The sequence below is a fragment of the Asparagus officinalis genome, chromosome 4 (genome assembly GCF_001876935.1).
Source record: "Asparagus officinalis chromosome 4, Aspof.V1, whole genome shotgun sequence".
NCBI lineage: Eukaryota > Viridiplantae > Streptophyta > Magnoliopsida > Asparagales > Asparagaceae > Asparagus > Asparagus officinalis.
In genome coordinates this window covers 3,190,752-3,213,552 of record NC_033797.1, presented here as the reverse complement: position 1 = coordinate 3,213,552, position 22,801 = coordinate 3,190,752, and the positions used below count along the sequence as shown (strand labels likewise).

At 36.4% G+C, this 22,801-nt stretch overlaps 4 protein-coding genes across 6 annotated transcripts; 1 reads left to right on the top strand and 3 right to left on the bottom strand.

Moving 5' to 3' along the window:
- LOC109836247 (polyubiquitin-like) lies at window positions 646-1,281 on the bottom strand. Its single transcript, XM_020404111.1, has one exon. The coding sequence runs from the start codon at window positions 1,279-1,281 to the stop codon at window positions 646-648; it is 636 nt and encodes a 211-aa protein (XP_020259700.1).
- Window positions 15,215-18,512, bottom strand: LOC109836374. Of its 3 annotated transcripts, none has more exons than XR_002245941.1 (3): window positions 18,042-18,497; window positions 17,167-17,247; window positions 15,215-15,621 (listed from the first exon to the last, which is right to left on the bottom strand). XR_002245941.1 is itself a non-coding variant. In XM_020404258.1 (2 exons), exons 1-2 carry the CDS (start codon window positions 18,384-18,386, stop codon window positions 15,440-15,442), a joined length of 459 nt encoding a protein of 152 aa, XP_020259847.1. In that variant the 5' UTR covers window positions 18,387-18,512; the 3' UTR covers window positions 15,215-15,439. The 3 variants fall into 3 exon arrangements, 1 of the variants encoding a protein (XP_020259847.1); XR_002245940.1 differs by having other exon boundaries at window positions 15,218-15,553; window positions 18,042-18,484; XM_020404258.1 differs by lacking the exon at window positions 17,167-17,247 and having other exon boundaries at window positions 15,215-15,553; window positions 18,042-18,512.
- On the top strand, window positions 18,776-20,002 carry LOC109836246 (putative F-box protein At1g33530). Its single transcript, XM_020404110.1, has one exon. The coding sequence runs from the start codon at window positions 18,776-18,778 to the stop codon at window positions 20,000-20,002; it is 1,227 nt and encodes a 408-aa protein (XP_020259699.1).
- On the bottom strand, window positions 21,097-21,895 carry LOC109839700 (polyubiquitin 11-like). The gene has a single exon (XM_020408212.1). It carries the CDS (start codon window positions 21,862-21,864, stop codon window positions 21,313-21,315), a length of 552 nt encoding a protein of 183 aa, XP_020263801.1. The 5' UTR covers window positions 21,865-21,895; the 3' UTR covers window positions 21,097-21,312.

Below are 22,801 nucleotides of genomic sequence, written 5' to 3'. Positions count from 1 at the left end.
CATGAATAAAGTGCTATTTCGACATAACAAGGAGAAAAAACATTGAAGAATAGACAACGATTTCAGCTGGCTAATTTCTTAAGAATAGTCCTATATGTGCAATCAAAAATACCAAAACTATCCCTATGTGCTTAAAATTTAACATGAAAAGAAAGCAACTTTGAAGATAAACGCCAAGCTTACAATTGAGGTTGAGATAAAAATCATAGAAACATCAGTTTTACCCTCTGCAGAGAAACACGACAAATAAACTAAAGAAATCATCCAAAGATGATCAAACGCATAAAATGCCCATATGTTGAAACACTAGTGAACATATAAGGAAATTTTAACAATCAAAACCATTAGCATAGATTTCCATAAACTCCTTCATGCTCAAGTTTTTTGCACATAAAAGGAAAGACAATAGATTATGGTTTTAACAACTTGAAAACATCCCAATACGTTATTACCTACAAAAGACCAGAACAAACGTCACCAGAAGTCTTAAAGTAGTTGATCTCATACTTCCAAAGATGGGGTTGATTAATTGATGCAGAAACTCACAGGCATTTCTTATTCAATCTTCCGAATGGCTGAACCAATGAAATCATAATTATCAATCGTTAATGTGATAGTCCTCCGATTCCAAATCTCGATCAATATCTACATGTCAACTTGCAAGTGAAGAATTGTCCGATCGAATATTCTGCATTCGGAAAGCATGAGGCTGTCCTCCAGCTCTGTGACATCACAAAAAAGCCTTTGTTTGGTTGCATCAATATCCTTCATACCCTCAACTATCAGCTTGATATCTCGGATAGTATACCAAGATCTTGCTTCAAGTTTTATAAGATACCCATTCATTGTGCAGATCAAGATATCAAACTTATCCACTGGACATAGAATCATCTGGAGGGTTGAACCATTTTGTATATTGCAAGCAAGTAATGAATGGTTATCTTCAAGAGATTTTCCCATGTAGATGAGTCCTTGACGATTCTGACAAATTCCCTCCATAGCTTCAATCCTAGCCTTCACATTTTGGATGGTATCTTTGTCGTTCACCACGAGCTTCAAAGTTTTCCCAGTTGAAAGGATCTTTACAAATATTTGAATAGTGCCTCCAAACAAAAGGTTGATCATGGAATTTTGGGAGATGTTGTAGTCAGCTAGTGTCTTCGATGCGTCACTTAGGTGATTGCCTTCAAAAAATAGCTCTTGATTGTTCGCGGGCATTCCCTCTCTTGCATAAACCTTGGTTTTGATGGCTTGAATTGTGTCTGACCTGTTTACCTCCATCGTCACAATTTTTTTCAATTTTTAAGTTGATCTGAAACTGTAGCATCAAGAAAGAGAATAAAATGATAAGTGAACAATTTAATGCAACGAGAAAAAAAATTAATGCCTAGTTATAAAGGCAAAAATAAATAAACGCACATAAGAAGGACATCTAAGCTAAGCTAAAGTGGCAGAGCTCTTAACGTTATGGGGATTCTCATATCTGATATAATAATAGGAAATGCTAAAATTCCCAAAAAGTTTCCATGCAAAACAATTGATGGATGATTAAAATAAAATGAGAAAAAAAAGCTGTATTTATTTATCAGTAGGTTCTCAACCAGTCCAAAACTTCCAGATATCCAGATATTAGTTGTCACATGTATTTTCTTCGTATATTTGTTCCAAAATATGTAGAACATGATCAGCCATGTTTTAGAACTAAAGTTGAAAAGCCACCCCTTAGAAATATCATTGCAATGACAGGAGGCGTCTGGCAACTGAAAGTGAAGGTTAAAGTGTGAAACAATGGAATCACTTTCGACAAACATTAATATATGAGCTAAACACAAACTCCTATCATGAATCTAATGATGTTGAAGAAAGTCAGAGCTGTTTTTGTTGTGTTATGCCCAAAGGGAAATGTATCCATAAGCACGAGCACACACAAAGAAGAAGAACAAATGAACATTGTTGGGAAGGCATGAATATAAGATATTTTCTAGTAGTTGTGAATTAGAAAATAATCCAAAGTAAATTGAGGCTAGCAAAGATATCCTGAGATGCCAGAGATTAACCTCACTAATCCTCCTCGGTCCTTCAGAATACAAAGTCCAAAGTGAATTTTGTTATTTCCTTCATGAACCCAAAAAAAATTCTGACAGATTTTATGATATAATGAAATAAAGACCAAGAAAGATGGTAGAAAGACATGAAGTAGACTGCTAATGAGGAAAGAAAAGTGAAGGTGTATATGTGAACAGAACCATTTTTGACAAACATTAAAAGGACATCAGAAAGACGTTAAAGAGACAAGATATTTGGCAACTCTAAAGTCAAGTGTGAAAAAGATGCCAAGTAGGAGCACAGTTTTAAATATCGAATATCGGGGAATACTGGACAGTGAAAATCCTTATCGGATGGTGGAAATTGGGAAAATATCAAGGATATGTAATAAATATTGTGGTTACATATCAGATGATTTGCATATATAATATAACGCCCTAAAAGTGTAATTTAAACATACCTAATAAAATCTAAGCACACAAATATGCAGATTATATATGTTTTGGACTAACCAATTGTAGAAACTTAGGGAAAAGCGCCTACTAGAGGTTGCTAAAAACTTCGTAGCGTTAGAATGTTTCCTAAAAAATTAAAAATAATTTCGCAGAACTATATTGTTTTGCAACAAACCATATAAAAGGACATGTCGGCTGATATATCCGCCATGTCGGGGATATCTATTGCCCAAAATTTGCCCAAAATGCCATAAAAGATATGGAGACTATATCATTCTGTGCCAAGACTTATAAAAGGATATATCGAATATATTGGGGATATGTAAAGCAATGAGTAGGTACATGTACGATAAAAATAAAAAGCAATGAAAATCCCATTTTCAATACTAAAGAGAAAGGGTGAGATGAAAATGTGAAAGTAATAAATGTGTGGAATCCATATGGAAGATATCCTTTCTCTGTCTTGAAATTATATCATTCCACATTTTCATCTCCTTTATTTGTGTCTTGAAATTGTATCATTTCACATTTTTATCATCACCTTCAAGTTGCCAAACAAACCTCTAAACATTAACTTTTTTCACAACCTAATAGTTCTCAATCCATATCAGGTCCAATCGTACAATAAGAAGGTCTGAGACTTTGAAATCTTAGTAGTATTTATGGCTTTTACTCATCTTTATTGGTGTATGGAGTGTGGGTGGTTAAGAATTTTGGAACCAAGTTATTGATTTGAGAAATATGAGAAGTGTCTAAACATTGGGTTTTACTAATTTTGTATTTTTGCCTAATGTACCACTAGAAAGCAACTTCTTTGTATTTCGAACCTTAGATAGCCATTGTAAAATATACATTATTGGCCAATTCCTTTAGTTATATTAGGCGATATCAATGATATCGATAAGATACTTTCACGCCACGGGTCTGCGTGGGTTCATTGGTCCTATTCAACCCCTACAATCCACTGCGTGAAACATGTTGTTTAGCTCAATCCAACGCAAGAACTGATATCTATTTTTGCTACATGACTCTGTTGACTAATTATATAAACCCATCCATATTCGAACACACATTGATGCGGGACTACACTATTTTGGGGTATCACGATCATCTCACCTTAATTAGATGACACCCTCATCATGCCATGACAATAATTCATTTATGATCACCATCGACCAAAGTGGATTCTAGAGGTAGCTCCAATGGGTTCTAGAGGTGATTCCCACTGCCCTTACACATTGTAACACTTAGTCTCACATATAACCTAGTTTCACACTTCTGGTTGGTTGACTACTATTGTATCATTTATTAGGCTTCAGGCACGTGCGCCTATTGGCGTGATATAAGCCCTGAGACCCATTGAGTGAAACAAGTTTTTTCTATTCATCGCTAAAAGTGCTACCTATTGCTAATACTTGACTTCCTTGACTAACTACATTCACATAGACAACTGATGTAGAACTATACCATTTTGGGGTATCACAGTTTTAAACGGATCATTTAGCTTGTCTAAAATCCAATATAATATGTTTGTCACTTGAAATATTGTTATCTACATTTGAGAAGTATTGTTTTCATCCATATAGAATTTTAGGGTTCTACTAAGACACTACTTTTCTCTCAATTCCATTCTCTATACAATTTACAACTAGTTCAAAGAATCTTTCTTCTCCCTCTCTTTTGCCTATCTCTGCATCACTGTATAAGGGAAAGATGCTGTTTCATTTTAATAAATATGCATCCTCTTCCTTCAATCATTTATGTGTCTTGATAAATTTCTTCATGTTCAAAACCTTCCAATAAATATGCATCCTCTTCCTTCAATCATTTATGTGTCTTGATAAATTTCTTCATGTTCAAAACCTTCCAATATAGGACGAAGACCAAGTAGAATCACTTGATAAATTTCTTCATGTTCAAAACCTTCCAATATAGGACGAAGACCAAGTAGAATCACCTTTATACTTTTCAATAACTAATTACGTGTTTGTACGTCTATTAAATGATTTGTTGATATCTTTTTTGCTTCTACTTTTTTAAATATTTTTCTCTTTTTTGAAGTTTAAAGTGTAGAAGATAAAGAAGATAATTAACTCAAAAGGAAAGGAATAGTTTTATTTACCTTTTATCTTTCAAAAAATTTAAGGACCAATATTTTCTATTTCCCCCCTCATTTGCTTCTCTATACAAGGAGAGACATTCCATGTGAGCTCAAGCGACATTTAGCCAATTGAGATATTTGACATAGTGAACAAATTGAAAATTCACAATCATCATTCAACTTTGAGGAATTACAACCACCAATATCAATGTTTCATGCACATTAACATAAGGGTTCTATGCATGCACGTTCAAAAAAAGTAATAATGTAATGAAGCAGTTTCACCAGTACTTATTTCACGCTAAAAGGAGACGAAGCCACACTAGCTTCATCAAGACCCAAATGCTTTTGAAGAAAGTTTTGCCAAATCATTCCAAAAGAGGAGACATCCAAACACAATGTAGTGCAATCATGAATATATGATTTCCTGTAGTAGTTGTGAGGCACAAAAGATATCTTGAGATGGCTAAGGTTAAATAGTAATTTGGAATAAAAAGTTCACGATGAATTTACTTATTTCTGAAATAATGTTTTGTAGATTTTAACAATAGAATGCAATAAACCACAGTTGCATGGAACCTCGTTCATCCAGTTCACAGAACGGGTATGGAAGCTTGGTACACCCTTGGATTAGTTTCACCGGTACTTGTTTCATGCTAAAAGGAGACGAAGCCCAACCAACTTCATCAAGACCCAAATGCTTTTGAAGAAAGTGGTTTTGTCAAATCATTCCAAAAGAGGAGACATCAAAACACAATGTAGTGCAATCATGAGTACATGATTTCTTGTAGTAGTTGTGAGGCACAAAAGATATCTTGAGATGGCTAAGGTTAAATAGTAAGTTGGAAGAAAAAGTTCACGATGAATTTAGTTATTTCTAAAATAATGTTTTGTAGATTTTAACAATAGAGTGCAATAAACCACAGTTGCATGGAACCCCGTTCATCCAGTTCACAGGACGGGTATGGAAGCATGGTACACCGCCCATTAGGAATTGGGTATGAGGTGGGTAGACTTATATGACACGCTAGGTATGTGGTACGCTTTAGGTTCAGTTTTTAAATGTAGGAATTAGAGGTTTTTCAAGAGTCAACTTTAAGAAATATGCTAGTTGATATAACTAATGGTAACACTTAAAAAAACTTGAGAATCATGTTGCAATGAGGTATGCATCCTTTATTTGCTTAAGTTCTCGCATTTCTTGTTATTTATTTTATTCTTTTAAAAAAGAGTTTGTTTTTTTCCAAAACTATAACTAGTATGAATTCTAAATTGGGTTGTGTTCCACGCGAATCTGGGACAATAACCTAGGTCATGATTCTCTATGGCGTCCCAAGTTCTCAACTTCTATGCAACAAACACAGAGAAAAATGATAGAAAACATGACGTAGATTGCTACTGAGGAAAGACGGAGTTAACGGGGATGAGTCCACCGTCTTGGTGGAGATATGAGACTTTTAGAAGAAGAATGATGTTTATCTACTTAATCACAAGCGGCTAATGTCTCCAAGCCATGATTGATCAACGCTTCAAATGTAAAGTTATGTGTGTTAGAATCATTTCATGCACACCCAAGTCTTGAATATGATCATTCATTTTTCTTTCCTTTTTGTTATTTTCTTTTATGAATCTTCCGTCAGTGTGTTGTGAAGGTCAGACATCAAAATGAAAAGACTTGTTGAAGACCTCACTAACAATATATATGTTGTTCGTGGTTACTGATAAGGATAGGGGAGTTGCAAGATGGTTTACTCCATCTTGTATCAAAGCTTCGCACGTTGAAAAGAAAAGACCAACAAAGACAGATTTTCGAAGTCTACCCTGGTGAATGGAGTTCTGATTGGATTTTGGAGGGATGCAATGATTTTTTCAACACAAGACGGTGATTATTAATGGAGCCGATTGGATGCTGCCAATCAGGAAGAGAATTTTTCTGGATGGAGTCGGCTAACAAGGACTTTGTTGATCATCGAAGCAACCATTGAGAATGCTTATTGCATGGAAATCGTGAAATGAGAATGTTCTTTCTTTTTTACGCGATAAACGAGACAAGAATATAGTTGAGATGTTGGAAGTCAATGCGACCTCAAAATAATCAGTTGACGATAGTGATCAGATCTGAGCAACAACCTCCTAAAAAGGAATCTCATATCAGAAGACATCTAGTACAAATAATAACCTTAAACATATTGGACATGACGCTTCTTGTCGTATCCTTGTTTACGTGTGCATTTTCAGAGCCATGCTCATGTCAGCATATCCGGGACCATGCAGTGGAAAACTTTTTGTTCGACAAGGTTATGATTGCTTATGTGGTGAGCAGAAAAAAGAACCCTTGGATTAGTACACTTATCTCCAAACCCTAGCGTTCTGCATTGATCCAAGAGCTTGACACCACATGTCCAATGGATCCAGTTCAGTAGATACTTTCTCCCAAGCAACACAGATTGAGATGAACTTCTTCCCTACTATCAAGGTGAAGTTTTAACTCAAGTTCACTAATTTTAAGAAAGAATACCTCTGCATTTTATATCTAAACAGCTGAAATTTATCAACATTTTAATTTAGAAGAAATCCATCCATTCTTTTAAGAGGAACCTTAGAATTGGCAGCGGATTCTATAAGAGAAGGGTTCAATGCCTATGTACACTCCTTATAGAATATTACCAAGGAATAAATCAAATGCAAATGACAAAACCCTAACATGATTGTTTGGAAATATTGAATTAGGAAGACAAAGCTCTCAAAATTAAGCTGATCAGATACCCATTTGCATGCATAATTAGATCATTAAAAATAGGAACAAATCAAACATTTTGCCCAATAAAATACAGTATTGCCATGCAAATAAAAAGATAGCCAAGACCACAATCTTACCATAGATAGTAAAATTCCCCTAATCAGATAAACTAATCACAATAATCATACACTCAATTACACCACAAAAAATAGCAATAAAAATCAAGAAAACTTAGAGCTCTGCGATCAGCACCTCTGTTTGGATGCTGGAACCAGAACCTTGGCCTTCCATCGGAGATCTGGCTAACAATGACGTGAAAGAGAAAATAACCAGGAGAGAATAATTAGAGTTTTTGTTTGTGAGCTTCACAATGTTATTGTGAGTTGGTGATATAGCCCTGGTACATAAAGTTGGACTTCAGTTTTGTTTGGGAGTCAAACTAATTACCTTTTGTTTGTACTCTAGCTAAAAAGTTCTGACAATGCTAACTGAAAAAGGCTGATAAGACAATTTGGATAGTGTAACGTTTCTGAGTTTTTTGAGGAAGTCCAGTTGTAGTGTATATTTGCAGTTCCAGCCAGCAATGAGATTTTTTGAATTTTGTTGATAAGGAATGCTAAATAGGCTTTATTCATTTTTATTTAGGAAAAAGAGTTGTAAGTTGTTATTAATATTAAGAAGCGTCGCCTATAATCCCCTCATCTATGCCTTCAATGCCGCTAATCAGTTATCACCCTTCAACTATTTTATGAGCACTTTAACATCCCTAAATCGGGTTGTTAAACTACTCAGTAAGAATTTTTTAAACGTCAAGAGTCCCAGGTAATTTCCAACTAATGTTTTAGAGGCTAATTTGAAGTATTATGGTTGGCTCATGAGCAGTGAACTTAAGTACTTAAGTTTGTTTCATGTTAAGAGAAAAAAATTATATGGATTAACAGGACAATATTTTTTTAAATAAAAATATATATAAATCCTTTTGGCCTGTTTTGTTTTCAGTAGGTTACCCTATGTAACATCCATCAAATGATACATGCATTCAGATCCTTGACAGTTCTTCTTTCTTTCGACGCACAACCCATACTATCCACTCTGATTACTTCACACATCTGAAAATTAAAAATTACTGATAGTAAACTCCTAAGTGAACGGAGGATTTCCATGAAATCAACATGCCTATTTTATTTTCTTCAGGTGCAATGTATTATAATAATCAAGTAAGACGAATTTTTCTGTGTAGTTCATTCCTACCATATTCCTAATATCATCTATTCCAAGGATACATATCGAGAAAGACGAAACTCCTCAAGCTCATAGTTCAATTGGCAAAAGATACATCAACTTCTCTAATATGCTAAAAACTTATGTTCTCCATATCACAGAGAGACCTCATATTTGCAGTTTCAGTCATTTGGTTGTACTAACAAGATAAGTAGGTTTAAATTATTAAAAGGGAAGAAAAAAACAATACTGAAGGCGAATGAATCACAATAGAAGAAATAAACATGTCTATATTAATCCAATACAAGAAGAACTGACAATTGATGCTAAAGTCTTTCCAGGCAGTGCAGGCACAAGACGCTCAATTAGTAGCTCTCCAAGTTAAAAATCTCGGATATTGCTGGACTCCTCATAGTCACAGACAACAAGCAGAAGCTCATGATCTCACTTTATCAAGTATCCTCCTGATTGAAGATTGCAACCTATATGATTCAAAGCCGAGACCTCTTCGCTTACTTTCAACATAGAATATCTCTTGTGATACTCCGTGAAATCCACAAATTTCCATGTTAGAAGGCGACAACTAATGATGAATCATTGGATTCCAACATGAAATCATGGGAAAACAAGAGATAGGGTATCTTTCCTAGAGTCAGCCAGGAAGATCACATTATCTTCTTAATATTATGATTAGCTATACATAAAATTTTCAAATAATATGTCATTGCTCTATTTTGACTCTGAGCAAACTTTTCATATTTCAAATTATCTTCTTTTCAGTACTGTGATACCTAAATTTGAAATATCTTAAAGCCATTAAATAAACTACATACATACATACATACATACATACATACACACATACATACACACACACACACACATACACACACACATACACACATACATACATACATACACAAACTTTTCATATTTCAAATTATCTTCTTTTCAGTACTGTGATACCTAAATTTGAAATATCTTAAAGCCATTAAATAAACCACACACACACGCACACACACGCGCGCGCGCGCGCATGCGCGCACACACACACACACCTACCTACCTACCTACCTACCTAGTATAGAAATATCAAATCCTATGAGATTGTTTTCTTCCTGTTTTAAGTTAAAAGTATAAAATTTAAGACATCACAAATTCACATATTAACTGAGAAAAAAGAACCAAGGTTGTAGCTTAAAATGGGCGGTTAGAGGCGTATTTTAGCAGGCGAATTTTTTCCTGCTATTTTGCGCTCCCGCTGTGATTGAAATGGCGAAAAAAAAGAAAAATAATGGGAAAAAATTCTAAAAATTGGATTTAGTGCTTCAAATTCTAATTCTCTTCTTCCTATAGATTCGGATACTGGATCCTTGGAGGATGATGAGGATTTCTTGGATCTAATGGGTTCAACGGGGCCGAAGGGGGAGAAGAAAAAAAGGCTAATGGCGGATATATTGAAGGATTCGACCTCTGGATCTCATCGGGATCAGATGGAAGATAATTTGAAGGTTTTGAACTCTGGATCTCACCGTGATCAGATTTCGTCTCCGAAGATCATCGGACTTCATTCTCGTCAGCTTAAAGATTCGCAATCAGAGGCTGATGCTAGTTACGGATCTGGTAAGATCTCCTGGGCTGATGAAGTTGATTTTGATGTTTCTAGTTGTCATCAAAGCTTATCTGCTAGATCCTTAGATGCTAAATCACAATTGGAGAATGTGATTTCAATTCTTGATGATGTAACTGTTGCATCGAAAACAAAAGTGAAAACTGTTGATAGCTCTGCTACTAATGCTATTAAATCCCCAATTGCTTCTCTGGATCCTAAGGAATCAAAGGAAATTCCAGTGAATCTTGGGGAAAAAAACAAGAAGAGTAGTAAACATCAATTTGCCGATAACAGGAAAGTTGGTAGTGGCTTAAATCTGAATTTTGTAGATCCTGAAGAAAAAGATTTTGTGGCTTTTAATGAAGAAGAATGGAATGAGGGTAACTCAAACTGGCAATTCTCTTTAATTGGCCAAGTTTTAGGCCTAAATGTCAAATTCAAGGCTATGGAAAGTTACATTCAAAAAGTGTGGACACACTAGTCAGTTCCTGATTTGTGTATTCTTAAGCATGGCTTGTTCTTGTTCAAATTTCAAAGCAAAGAGGATATGGAGAATATTCTTAGGAATGGTCCTTGGTTTTTTGGTTCAAGACCCCTTCTATTGAAAATCTGGACAAATGATGATGATTTTGACAAGTTAAATGGTAATGTTTATCCCCTGTGGATTCAACTTCCTGGCTTAAGACTGAATCTGTGGAGCTCAAATGCCATAAGCAAGATTGCTAGTCATATTGGTAGGCCTATTACCACTGATAAACTCACTGCTAATAAGCAGAGATTGGCATATGCTAGGGTCTTGGTTGAGGTAAATATGCCCTCCCCCCTTCCTGATTTGATTCCTATACATGGACCAAATGGAAAGATTGTAAATCAAAAAGTGATATATGAGTTGAAACCTAAATGGTGTGAAAATTGTAAGATGGTGGGACATGATACAACCTATTGTAGGAAAAATTCTAGGACACAAATATGGAGGCCAAAAGAGAAGACTGTTAGTTATGTTGTCTCTGGTGTTTTGAACAAAATGGCAGGAAATGATGCTATGGCAGTTCAAGCTACACAACAAGAGCTTTTTTCTGGGTTGCATTATACTTCCAAGCTGTCTGAAAATCAAATAACTCAGATAAGTGGAGAAATCAAGGGGAAAAAGGTTGTGCATGCTGTGCATGTTTCAGAGATTCCTGCAGGCAAAACTTCTGTTGGGCAGTCTTCTGAGAAATTCTCATTACCTTCTCTAGCTAGGCATAGTCAGGATAAATTTGTGGGTGTTTCCATAAGCTCTCAACCTATAAAATCAAGACTCATTATGCAGAAGCCTGGGCTTAGAGTTTTGGGAAATTCTTTTGATTTTCTAAAAGACATGGATGATAATCCCTCTACAGTAGACAGGGGGGGTTTTGCAAGTTTATGAATCTCTCTTTTTGGAATATTAGAGGACTAAATAAGTCTTCTAAGCAGCATCTTGTCAAGCTTCATATGCAACAGAATTATATATCTTTTATGGCTCTCTTTGAAATAAAAATCAAGACAAATAAGCTACCTATTGTAACTAGGAAAATTGCAAACACCTGGAAGTGGTATTCAAATGATCTTAACTCTAGCAAAGCTAGAATTCTTCTTCTTTGGGATCCTAATAGTCTGGAAGTTCAAATTGAAAGTCAATCATCTCAACATATCACTTGTGTAGTCAGATCTTTTGATGGCAGAATTGATTGTCTTATAACTTCAATATATGGTCATAATCATCTGGAAAATAGAAGAGACCTTTGGCAGAAGCTAAAACAAGTCAGGTTATCTGCTGGAAATAAGCCTTGGATTCTTTGTGGTGATTTTAATACTATTACTGGTAGTGATGATAAACTGGATGGTGCAGTGGTAACTGAGGCTGAAACCATGGATTTCAGGAATTTCATTGATGATTGCCACCTATCTCACATGAAAACAGAAGGTTGTCATTTTACTTGGAATAACAGGCAAGAAGCAAACTCAAGAGTTTGGAGTAGGTTGGATCGAGCCTTGGTAAATGATGCTTGGCTAAATTTTTATAATTCCAGTCATGTGGAATTTTTCCAACCTAATTGTTCAGATCATTCCCCAGCTTTGGTTTCAGTGTATGATGATTGTGATCAAGGTAAAAAGCCTTTTAAATTTTTCAAGATGTGGATTAAGCATGAAGATTACATTCCCACTGTCTCTTCTATCTGGAAAACTCCTATTACTGGCTGTAAGATGTTCTCTGTTGCTAGCAAACTGAAACTTTTGAAGGTTGCTCTGAAGGACCTCAACAGGAGAAATTTTCATAATATAAGTGAACAAGTAAATAGGGCAAAGATAAATCTGGACAAAATTCAAAGCAATCTACAAGCTGATCCTCTCAATTCAGTACTCATTGCACAGGAGAAAGAATGCATAGTCACTTATAACAGATTGTTGGAGTGTGAATTGTCTTTCTATCAGCAAAAATCAAGGATACAATGGATAGTGCAGGGTGACAGATGTACAAGTTACTTTCATTCTTCAATCAAGGCTAAGAGGCATCTCAATAGAGTTAATCTACTATATAATAGTGCAGGTGACAAGATTACTGATGGTGAGGGAATCATTCAAGAATTTATCTCTTTTTATAAGAATCTTATGGGATCAAAAACTGTTACCCCAAAGCCTGACTGTAAAGTCATTAGCAAAGGGGTCTGTTTAAATGAAGCTCAAGCAATTGCACTCTCCTCTGCTGTGACTAGGGAGGAAATCAAAAAAGCTGTTTTTTCCATGGATGATAATAAAGCTCCAGGTCCTGATGGATTTAATATGTCCTTTTACAAGTCTGCATGGAGTATTATAGGAGATGAAGTTTCACAGGCAATTCTTGATTTTTTCAGAACTGGGAAGCTGCTTGGTATGATAAACTCAACTTCCATATCTCTAATTCCTAAAGTGAAATGTCCAAAGACCCCTTCTGATTTCAGACCTATTGCTTGTTGTAACTGTCTATATAAGATCATTTCGAAAATTCTAGCTAACAGGATAAAGACAGTGATGGGATTTTTGATTAATGAGGCTCAAAGTGCCTTTGTTAAAGGAAGGCAAATATCAAGTAATATCTTGATGGCTCATGAGATTGTGAGGAGCTATGGCAGGAAGCACAATTCACCCAGGATCATGATGAGTATAGATATCAAGAAGGCTTTCGATACTATAAGTTGGAATTTTCTTAGAGATATGCTTACTGGTCTGGGGTTCCCTGATATCTTTACAAACTGGATCATGGTGTGCATTACATCCCCAAAATACTCTATTTCTTTAAATGGCACACTACATGGTTATTTCAAAGGAGAAAGGGGTTTGAGACAAGGTGATCCTATCTCTCCCTATTTGTTTACACTGGGTATGGAGTTCCTGTCAAGAAAATTAGACATGCTTAAAGAGGACAGATCTTTTAAATTTCATCCTAGGTGTGGTGAGTTAAAAATCACTCATCTAATATTTGCAGATGATCTCCTCCTCTTTTCTAAGGGTGACATTCAGTCTGTTAAACTTCTTTTCAACTGCTTCAAGGAGTTTAGTGAGGTATCAGGTCTGGTTGCAAATCCAGAAAAATGTAAGATCTTTTATAGTGGTGTTGATGAACATACCAAAAGCTTGATTAGTAATCTCCTGAACTTCACAGAGGGTGCACTGCCCATCAATTACCTGGGGGTTCCTTTGATATCCAAACGATTATCATATACTGATTGTTCTCCTCTTTTAAACAAAATCTCAGATCAATTACAAGCTTGTCTGAAAAATAGAGCTCTGTCTTTTGCTGGCAGATTACAAATTATTAAGAGTGCTATTCTTGGCATCCAGATATATTGGACTTCAAATTATATTCTTCCTGTTAGAGTATTGCAGAAGATTGATCAAATGTGCAGGAACTTTCTATGGGGCAAAACAGATCAAAAACATAAAATTCCTCTGGTTTCTTGGGATAAAGCCTGTTTGAGTAAAAGGCATAGGGGTCTTGGCATCTACTCAGCAACAATTTGGAATATGGCAACTATGCTGAGGTTAATGTGGCATATCCATGTTAATAAAGAGAGTCTATGGATCAAATGGATACACAGTGCATACTTAAGAAATGATGATATATGGCATGTTCAGGCTAAAAACTGGGACTCATGGATGTGGAAGAAAATTTTGAAAATCAGAGATAAAGCTGTTAGCTTTTGTGGAGGTCTAAATAACTTGTTGCTGCTCATCCAATCTTGCTCTGAAAATTCTAGAATCCAGATTTCAGCATTGTACAATGCTCTCTCCCCTAATTCTTCAGTTGTGCCATGGCATAGAACAGTTTGGGAGACTACAAACTTCCCCAGTCACTCTTTTATCTGTTGGTTAGCAATCCAAGATAGGTTGCTTACTATCGACAGACTGATTAAGAGGGGATTAATGAACTCTAACAATTGTTGTCTGTGTACTGGTTCTGAAAACAGAAACCATCTTTTCTTTGAGTGCTGCTATTCAAGAGAAGTGTGGCTAAAAATTATGGATTGGCTCAGTTTCAAATGGCAGTCCTGTGATTGGAATCAGATTGTGATTTGGTACTGTGATAGACTGAAGGGTAATGGTTTCAAGCAAAGGATTAAAAAGATGGCTCTAACTACAGCAGTTTATAGTATATGGAGAGAAAGGAATTTCAGGATTTTCAGGCAGAAAGCAAGGCCAGCTGATCAGCTTTTTAAAGATATCAAATTCAGCATTTATTCTTTTGTTCTCAATGGCTCTTTTAAGGCAGAAGACAGAGAATGGATCATTTCACTATGATAGTCATTGAAGAGAGCAATTAGCAGGTTTTAACTCAGCTGCTGTTAGTTGCTGTTGAGGAGAGCAGGTTTTACTCAGTTGCTGTTAGTGGCTGAGTTTTTTGATTGAGTTCTATTTTCTTTGAACTCTTAATGTCAGTTTTGATATCTCATACATATGATGAGATTCTTGATGTACATTCATTTTTACATTTGGTGATGAATAAAATCTTTCATTTACCAAAAAAAAAGTATAAAATTTCTATTTCAAGTAGTATGATACTATATTTGAGATCTACTAAAATAAGTTTTAACTTGTGTTGGAAGGCACAAGACTATGAATCAGTTACTTATAAACAGCATTAATAAGACATTGCAAATATTTTGACAAACACGTTATCCAATATAGCTGAAAGGAAACTAACATTGTTATCACATGATTTGATCTTCAGCCTCCACAACTACTTTAAAAAATAGGCTAAAATGTTATAATCCGGAAATTACCTTTGTTGCACAATGAGCCCATGATGAACCTGGTGCTGAAAATTTGTTGCACAATGAGCATCTGCCATGATGGAATTTGTAAAGGACGGCCATGATCTGCAGATGCAGCGAAGGAGCATAGTCAGCAATGTGAGTCAGTTTGATGTACATGGATTCTGATAAATCTGGTGAATATAAAGTGAGTAGAATAAGATATCTCCGAATATATTTTCTTCAAATTCAAAGGTTCTTGACACTCACACTTCTGCATGCATGTCCGTGAGGCACATGCATGCATTACACACCCATACATGCACTATATATGCATGCATGAACACAACTCGCATACATGAATGCATGTGCGCACACACAAACACACATGCACAGGCATGGGCAATGACAATTTTTAATATTATCATTATCTATATATAGAATATTCAGATTCTATGTTATTGCTATCTCAAATTTTTGAGAAAAGTTTTCAAGTTTCAGATTATCTTTTTTTTACTGTTGATTCTAAATTTGAGATCTCTTAAAACCAACATGATCCAGCAGCCATTTTTTAGAAACAGGTACGAATTCCTGAACAAGGGGAAAGGCAAAGAAGTTTGATCAAGGTGGATCTTTTTTTCTTTTTGGATGTGCCAAAAAGGAAAAAGGCAAAGACTACTTCTTCATCATGTATGCTTTTTCCCCCTACATATACATTAGCCACATAATTTGTCTACATTTGCCACATAAATTATATACACATGTAATCAGGTTATACTTGCACAAAATCTTGTATTTGTCTCGCTTAGAATCCGTAGAGCCTGGGAATACAATAAATTTACACATCATCATCCTATATCTACTATATATGTTTTATTAGGCAAATGGAAATAAGGGTTTAAGTTTAAGTCATTGATGTTATAGCCGCTGGTTGATGGCATAACATATCCATTTTCATAAATAATTAAACAAGGTCATCTGCAAAATGAAACATGATTGAGCAAGAAAAGTTGGAAGAGTTAAGGATTCTGTTAACAAAGCAAGAAAAATGGCTTGTAAAAAACTTCTCTTTTCAGAAAGAAAAACCATTACAAAATATAACAAGTTTTAGAAACTAGGCAAGAGTGCAAGGAAAGTCTAGCACAACAAATGGGTCTTCAACAAGTTTTTATTCAAAAAGTGTATCGGCTAGCTCCAAAAGAAGACAGAATAAGGATTGTTTTGAGGAAGATACATACAATGTTTTAAATATTGGTTTGTGGGGATTTATCGGGCGGTCAAAATTCATATCAAATAGCGGATATCTGGGATAAGTAGTATTTATCAGAGTGACATTACCGGATGGTGATATACATAATATAATATATTAAAATTTAATCTAACCATATGTAATGAAATATAAACATACCAAAATGTAAATGTAAAAAATTATGTTTAGAATCACTAACCAAAGGTAAAACTCAGGTCGGGTCGGGTTTTAAAGTCCATTCAATAGGTGCCCGTTACCCGAAGTCAAAACTCAAACAAAGGCCGATAATTCCTATTTTTGGGCCGACAATATCGGCCAATAACTCACTTTATCGCCGCATTATCAGCGATAAACTTCCAAAAACGATAACCGATTTAGAATCGAACTTATCATAGCGGAAGGCCCCCAAAACCAATAATTCGCCGATAATATCGGTTTATCGGCTGATATTTAAAACATTGGATACATATGATTGTTATAAAAATTTTACCTTAATTACCATGCATATATGTTATTGATATGCTCGTAATCTGCCGGAAGTGTTTGTTGGTGAATAAAAGAATGTTCCAGCCTACAAGGACAAATAATTGATTAAAAATTTGTTAGGCTCAAATGTCAATTAAGTAAACAACAGTTGCTAGAAATGTCACCTTAATTTCTTTCGACGCACAACCCATACTATCCACTCTGATGTTCTCTTGTAACTTCTTCTTGACATTGTCATCATATATTTTCTATAGTTTCATTGCCGGTATTTATGTTTACTCATCACTTACTAATTCCAGTCATAGTGTGCGAATTCTGAAATTTATAGTTTGCACATGCTCCAGGTTTGATTATACTGTCAACTCTGATCGATCTGCTAGATTCTACAAATCTAAAGGACGGATGTCTAGAGCCAGGATATTCTGGCATCCGAGCAAAGCTCTGTGGCCCAAAACAGCCGCCTCAGGACTTCATGATTCAGGTGAGTCTCTATGCTAATGTAATGTTTAGAAATTAATTTGGCGCATCTTTATTATTTCTTTCTTTGGCATGCTTGTTGATGTCTGAATTAAACCTTACTTTTCTTTCTTGATTTCTGAACTGGGTCTTTTTCATTTTGTACATAAATTTATTTGTTTCAGACTATGAAGAACAGAGATGCATAGCCTCAGGCATTACGAATGCAATATGCAACATCCCCCTAAAAAACCCAAAACAGGGCGCATAAAGACCGGCCCTCCGAATCTACCCATCAGGCCAATGTAACGGCCGACGCTCCTTCAGTTTCAAATCAAGCGCAAAAGTACGGCCATAATAGACGTCAAGAACGTAAAAAGATTCATTCTTTGAGCAAGCAATGCGGGTGTTTGCGGAGCAAACCTCACTGAGGCCGGCGATTCCACCGACAGTGCTCCAGCTGCCGGTATCCGACGAGAAGACGCCGACCTCGTCGGAGCCCCAGCGGCGCACGGGATCATCCCCCGGCAACGGGAAAGATACGATCTTGAAGGAGCGGGTATCGGAATTGGGATTGAAAGCAAGGGCCAGCTCGATGGAAGCCCTGGGCGGCTTTGGGATTTTCGCCCGCTTTTGGATTTGGCCAGATCGACGAAGGATCGAGAAGCGAGGGAGACGAATTTGGGGCTGGCGCCGGCGGAGAAGAGGCCGGCCATCGCCGGCGGCAGCTTCTTGTGGGATTGGGGGTCGGAGATTAGGGATCGCCATGATTTCGACACGCACTGGAATCTGAGCAAGGATCTGATGGGTAATTTTGATAGGATTTCTAACAAAACATCATCGGGATGATGATGATTCAGCGTGGCGTTAAGATAGTCTATTGAAATCTTACAGAATATGTTTACGCCGTGATTACAGAATATGTTTTTTTTTTTGGGCAACATACCCGAAATCATTAATAAATTTAGAGTTTTGATGCAATAATAAGCATTTTAAAGATAATAATTGTTTTCAAATAAAAGTTCTGATAGATGTTGTCTTTAATATTTTACCCTTTTGTTAATTACATTAGGAGTCTTGAAACTTTAGGAAGCCTTATACGTCTATATATAGACCCAGGACAATTATTTTCTCACCTTCTCTCTCAAAGTTGATCAATGGAGCGAATCCCTAAAGAATTGCTTCTTGAAGTCCTCTCTAGAATTCCGACCAAGTCTCTCCTTCGTTCCGCCTGTGTTTCAAAGGCATGGCGAGATATTATACACAAGGACCATCATCTCCGAAGCCTACATTGCGACCACTTGCCCTCTGACAATCCTACGCCTCTCTTCTTCTCCATCCGAAGGAACGTAAACATCTCCATCATTGCCGTCTCCTTGGCCCAAGACTACGTCGCAGGGAAGCCTAAGATATGGTATATCCTCAAAAGACAGTCATTCGCTAAGTGGAATAACAGTACGTGGAACGAGGACGACTACAAGCTCGCTAACACCTGCAACGGACTTCTCTGCTTCAGGCCTAATGATTACCGGCAACCTATTGAGATCTGTAATCCCCTCGGTGCTGAGTACAGCACGCTTCCTCCTTACCCGATGCAGGATATTTTCAGTTGCTCAGTCGGACTGGGCTTCAGTCCCTCAACGAAAGAGTACAAAGTAGTCGTGATTGCTAAAGATCATGGCTACAACTTTTCTCGCCCAGAAGAAGGGTCCCCGGGCAAGCTATCCATACGCACTCTGGGCGCCGAAGAGTCATGGAGAGATGTCGGAGATATTTATTTCAATACACGCCATGGTCCTATTTATATCGACGGGAAGATACACTGGACAATCTCCTATGCTAATTCATCAACAGATTTGCACCTGTTATCTATCGACCTCGGAACTGAAGAGGGTAAGGTAATAGACAATGTTCCGAACGACGACGGTCAGTTGCAGCTCACACAGCTCAAAGAGGGCATCTCTGTCATCATTACTTCAGAGTCGGACATCAAGATATGGACTCTCAAGGAATACCACAACATAATTTCCTGGGAAAGAACGCATATCATTGAGCTCCCCCGCGCACCGGCAGGGACACCTTCCAGGTTTCCGAGACTCGTTGGCCTGTGGCAACGCGACGATGCTTTGCAGGTTTGGTTACACGATGTGATGATCCTGTACGATGAAGCAAAGAATTCTGAAGAAGGGTGCAAGATGTACGAGGAACCTGCAGTTTCAAGTACCTGGCGTCTTCACACAAGTTACATGCCGAGCCTTGTGCCTCTGAAACGAATAGGCTGTGAAAGCAAGAAGGTATTTGCTGATCAAAATCATTTGATTCAACACGAGGAACTACCACCTAACTGTACTCCTAAAAGGGTAGTCATTGAATTAAATCTTTAGATTTTCTTCGTTCTTGTATTCAATAGAGTGAATAGTTTTATGTAATACTGCCACAGAATCTGAATCTACAATGATCTTTACATTCCTTGTAACTTGAGCGACTGTAACATATCAAAAAGACTAATCATCCTTCTTGTTTCTCTAGCGCGAATGCAGTAGTTGATAGAGCATTGATAAATAATTGAATTGGAAAGTGAACTATGCTTCGTTCTTGTATTCAATAGAGTGAATACTGCCACAGAATCTGAATCTACAATGATCTTTACATTCCTTGTAACTTGAGCGACTGTAACATATCAAAAAGACTAATCATCCTTCTTGTTTCTCTAGCGCAAATGCAGTAGTTGATAGAGCATTGATAAATAATTGAATTGGAAAGTGAACTATAACATATCAAAACTAGGCATACTTTTAGTATAAATATTGAAGTCTCACAGCATACGTTTCACGGTTCTCATTAGCATCCTTCACGGAAAAGATCGTTGATTTTATTCCATTCGGAAAAGATCATTGATTTTATTCCATTGCAGCGTTGTAGGTTGACGAGCATGAATACAATGCGATATCGAAATAAACAAACAAGGAGAAAAAACAGAGAAGAAAAGACTTTATGAGCTCTGCTGGATCATTCTTGAGAACAATCCTATATGTGCAATCAAAAATACCACCGTTAATGCAAAGCAGTTACAAACTTACTATCCATCTAACATAGTTAATAAACTACTTCGTATTTCATTGCGCGAATCCGGGCAGAGAAACACGGTAAATAAACGATCCAAAGGTTATTAGCGAAAAGAAAACGAACAAAAGAGAAGAGTTCTTTGGAAATCAAAATACCACCTTCAATGTAAAACCAGTTGCGAAATGACAATCCATCTCTGCTTAAAACATAACATGAAACAGAAAGCAATCTTTTGAGCTAGAAAAAACTCGAGATACAATCCTTCGTATTTCATGGGCAAACTTGGCAGAGAAAGGCATCAGATACAGACACACAATTCAACACAGTGAACATAAGCAAGACGACATTCCCAATCAAAATTTCATAGAGATAAACCACTGAAATCAGTGAAAGACCCCACAAACGTCCAATGTTTTAACAACTTTAAACTCCCAAATACGATAATAATACCTACTAAAGACCAGACAAAATGTCCGGATCAATGAAATCATAATTATCAATCGTTAGTGTGATAATCTTCCCGTTCGAAATATCTACGAACATCTAAATCTCAACATGCAAGTGAAGAATTGTCCGATAGAATATTCTGCATTCGGAAAGCGTGAGGCTGTCCTCCAGCTCTGTGACATCACAAAAAAAGCCTTTGTTTGGTTGCATCAATATCCTTCATACCCTCAACTATCAGCTTGATATCTCGGATAGTATACCAAGATCTTGCTTCAAGTTTTATAAGATACCCATTCATTGTGCGGATCAAGATATCAAACTTATCCACTAGACATAGAATCATCTGAAGGGTTGAACCATTTTGTATATTGCAAGCAAGTAATGAATGGTTATCTTCAAGAGATTTTCCCATGTAGACGAGTCCTTGACGATTCTGAGAAATTCCCTCCATAGCTTCAATCCTAGCCTTCACATTTTGGATGGTATCTTTGTCCTTCACTACGAGCTTCAAAGTTTTCCCAGTTGTAAGGATCTTTACAAATATTTGCATAGTGCCTCCAAACAAAAGGTTGATCATGGAATTTTGGGAGATGTTGTAGTCAGCTAGTGTCTTCGATGCGTCACTTAGGTGATTGCCTTCAAAAAATAGCTCTTGATTGTTCGCGGGCATTCCCTCTCTTGCATAAACCTTGGTTTTGATGGCTTGAATTGTGTCTGACATGTTTACCTCCATCGTCACAATTTTTTTCAATTTTTAAGTTGATCTGAAACTGTAGCATCAAGAAATAGAATAAAATGATAAGTGAACAATTTAATGCAATGAGAAAAAAAATTAATGCCTAGTTATAAAGGCAAAAATAAATAAACGCACATAAGAAGGACAACTAAGCTAAGCTAAAGTGGCAGAGCTCTTAACGTAATGGGGATTCTCATAGCTGATATAATAATAGGAAATGCTAAAATTCCCAAAAAGTTTCCATGCAAAACAATTGATGGATGATTAACATAAAATGAGAAACAAAAGCTGAAATTATTTATCAGTAGGTTCTCAACCAGTCCAAAACTTCCAGATATCCAGATATTAGTTGTCACATGTATTTTCTTCGTATATTTGTTCCAAAATATGTAGAACATGATCAGCCATGTTTTAGAACTAAAGTTGCAAAGCCACCCCTTAGAAATATCATTGCAATGACAGGAGGCATCTGGCAACTGAAAGTGAAGGTTAAAGTGTGAAACAATGGAATCACTTTCGACAAACATTAATATATGAGCTAAACACAAACTCCTATCATGAATCTAATGATGTTGAAGAAAGTCAGAGCTGTTTTTGTTGTGTTATGCCTAAAGGGAAATGTATTCACAAGCACGAGCACACACAAAGAAGAAGAACAAATGAACATTGTTGGGAAGGCATGAATATAAGATATTTTCTAGTAGTTGTGAATTAGAAAATAATCCAAAGTAAATTGAGGCTAGCAAAGATATCCTGAGATGCCAGAGATTAACCTCACTAATCCTCCTCGGTCCTTCAGAATACAAAGTCCAAAGTGAATTTTGTTATTTCCTTCATGAACCCAAAAAAAATTCTGACAGATTTTATGATATAATGAAATAAAGACCAAGAAAGATGGTAGAAAGACATGAAGTAGACTGCTAATGAGGAAAGA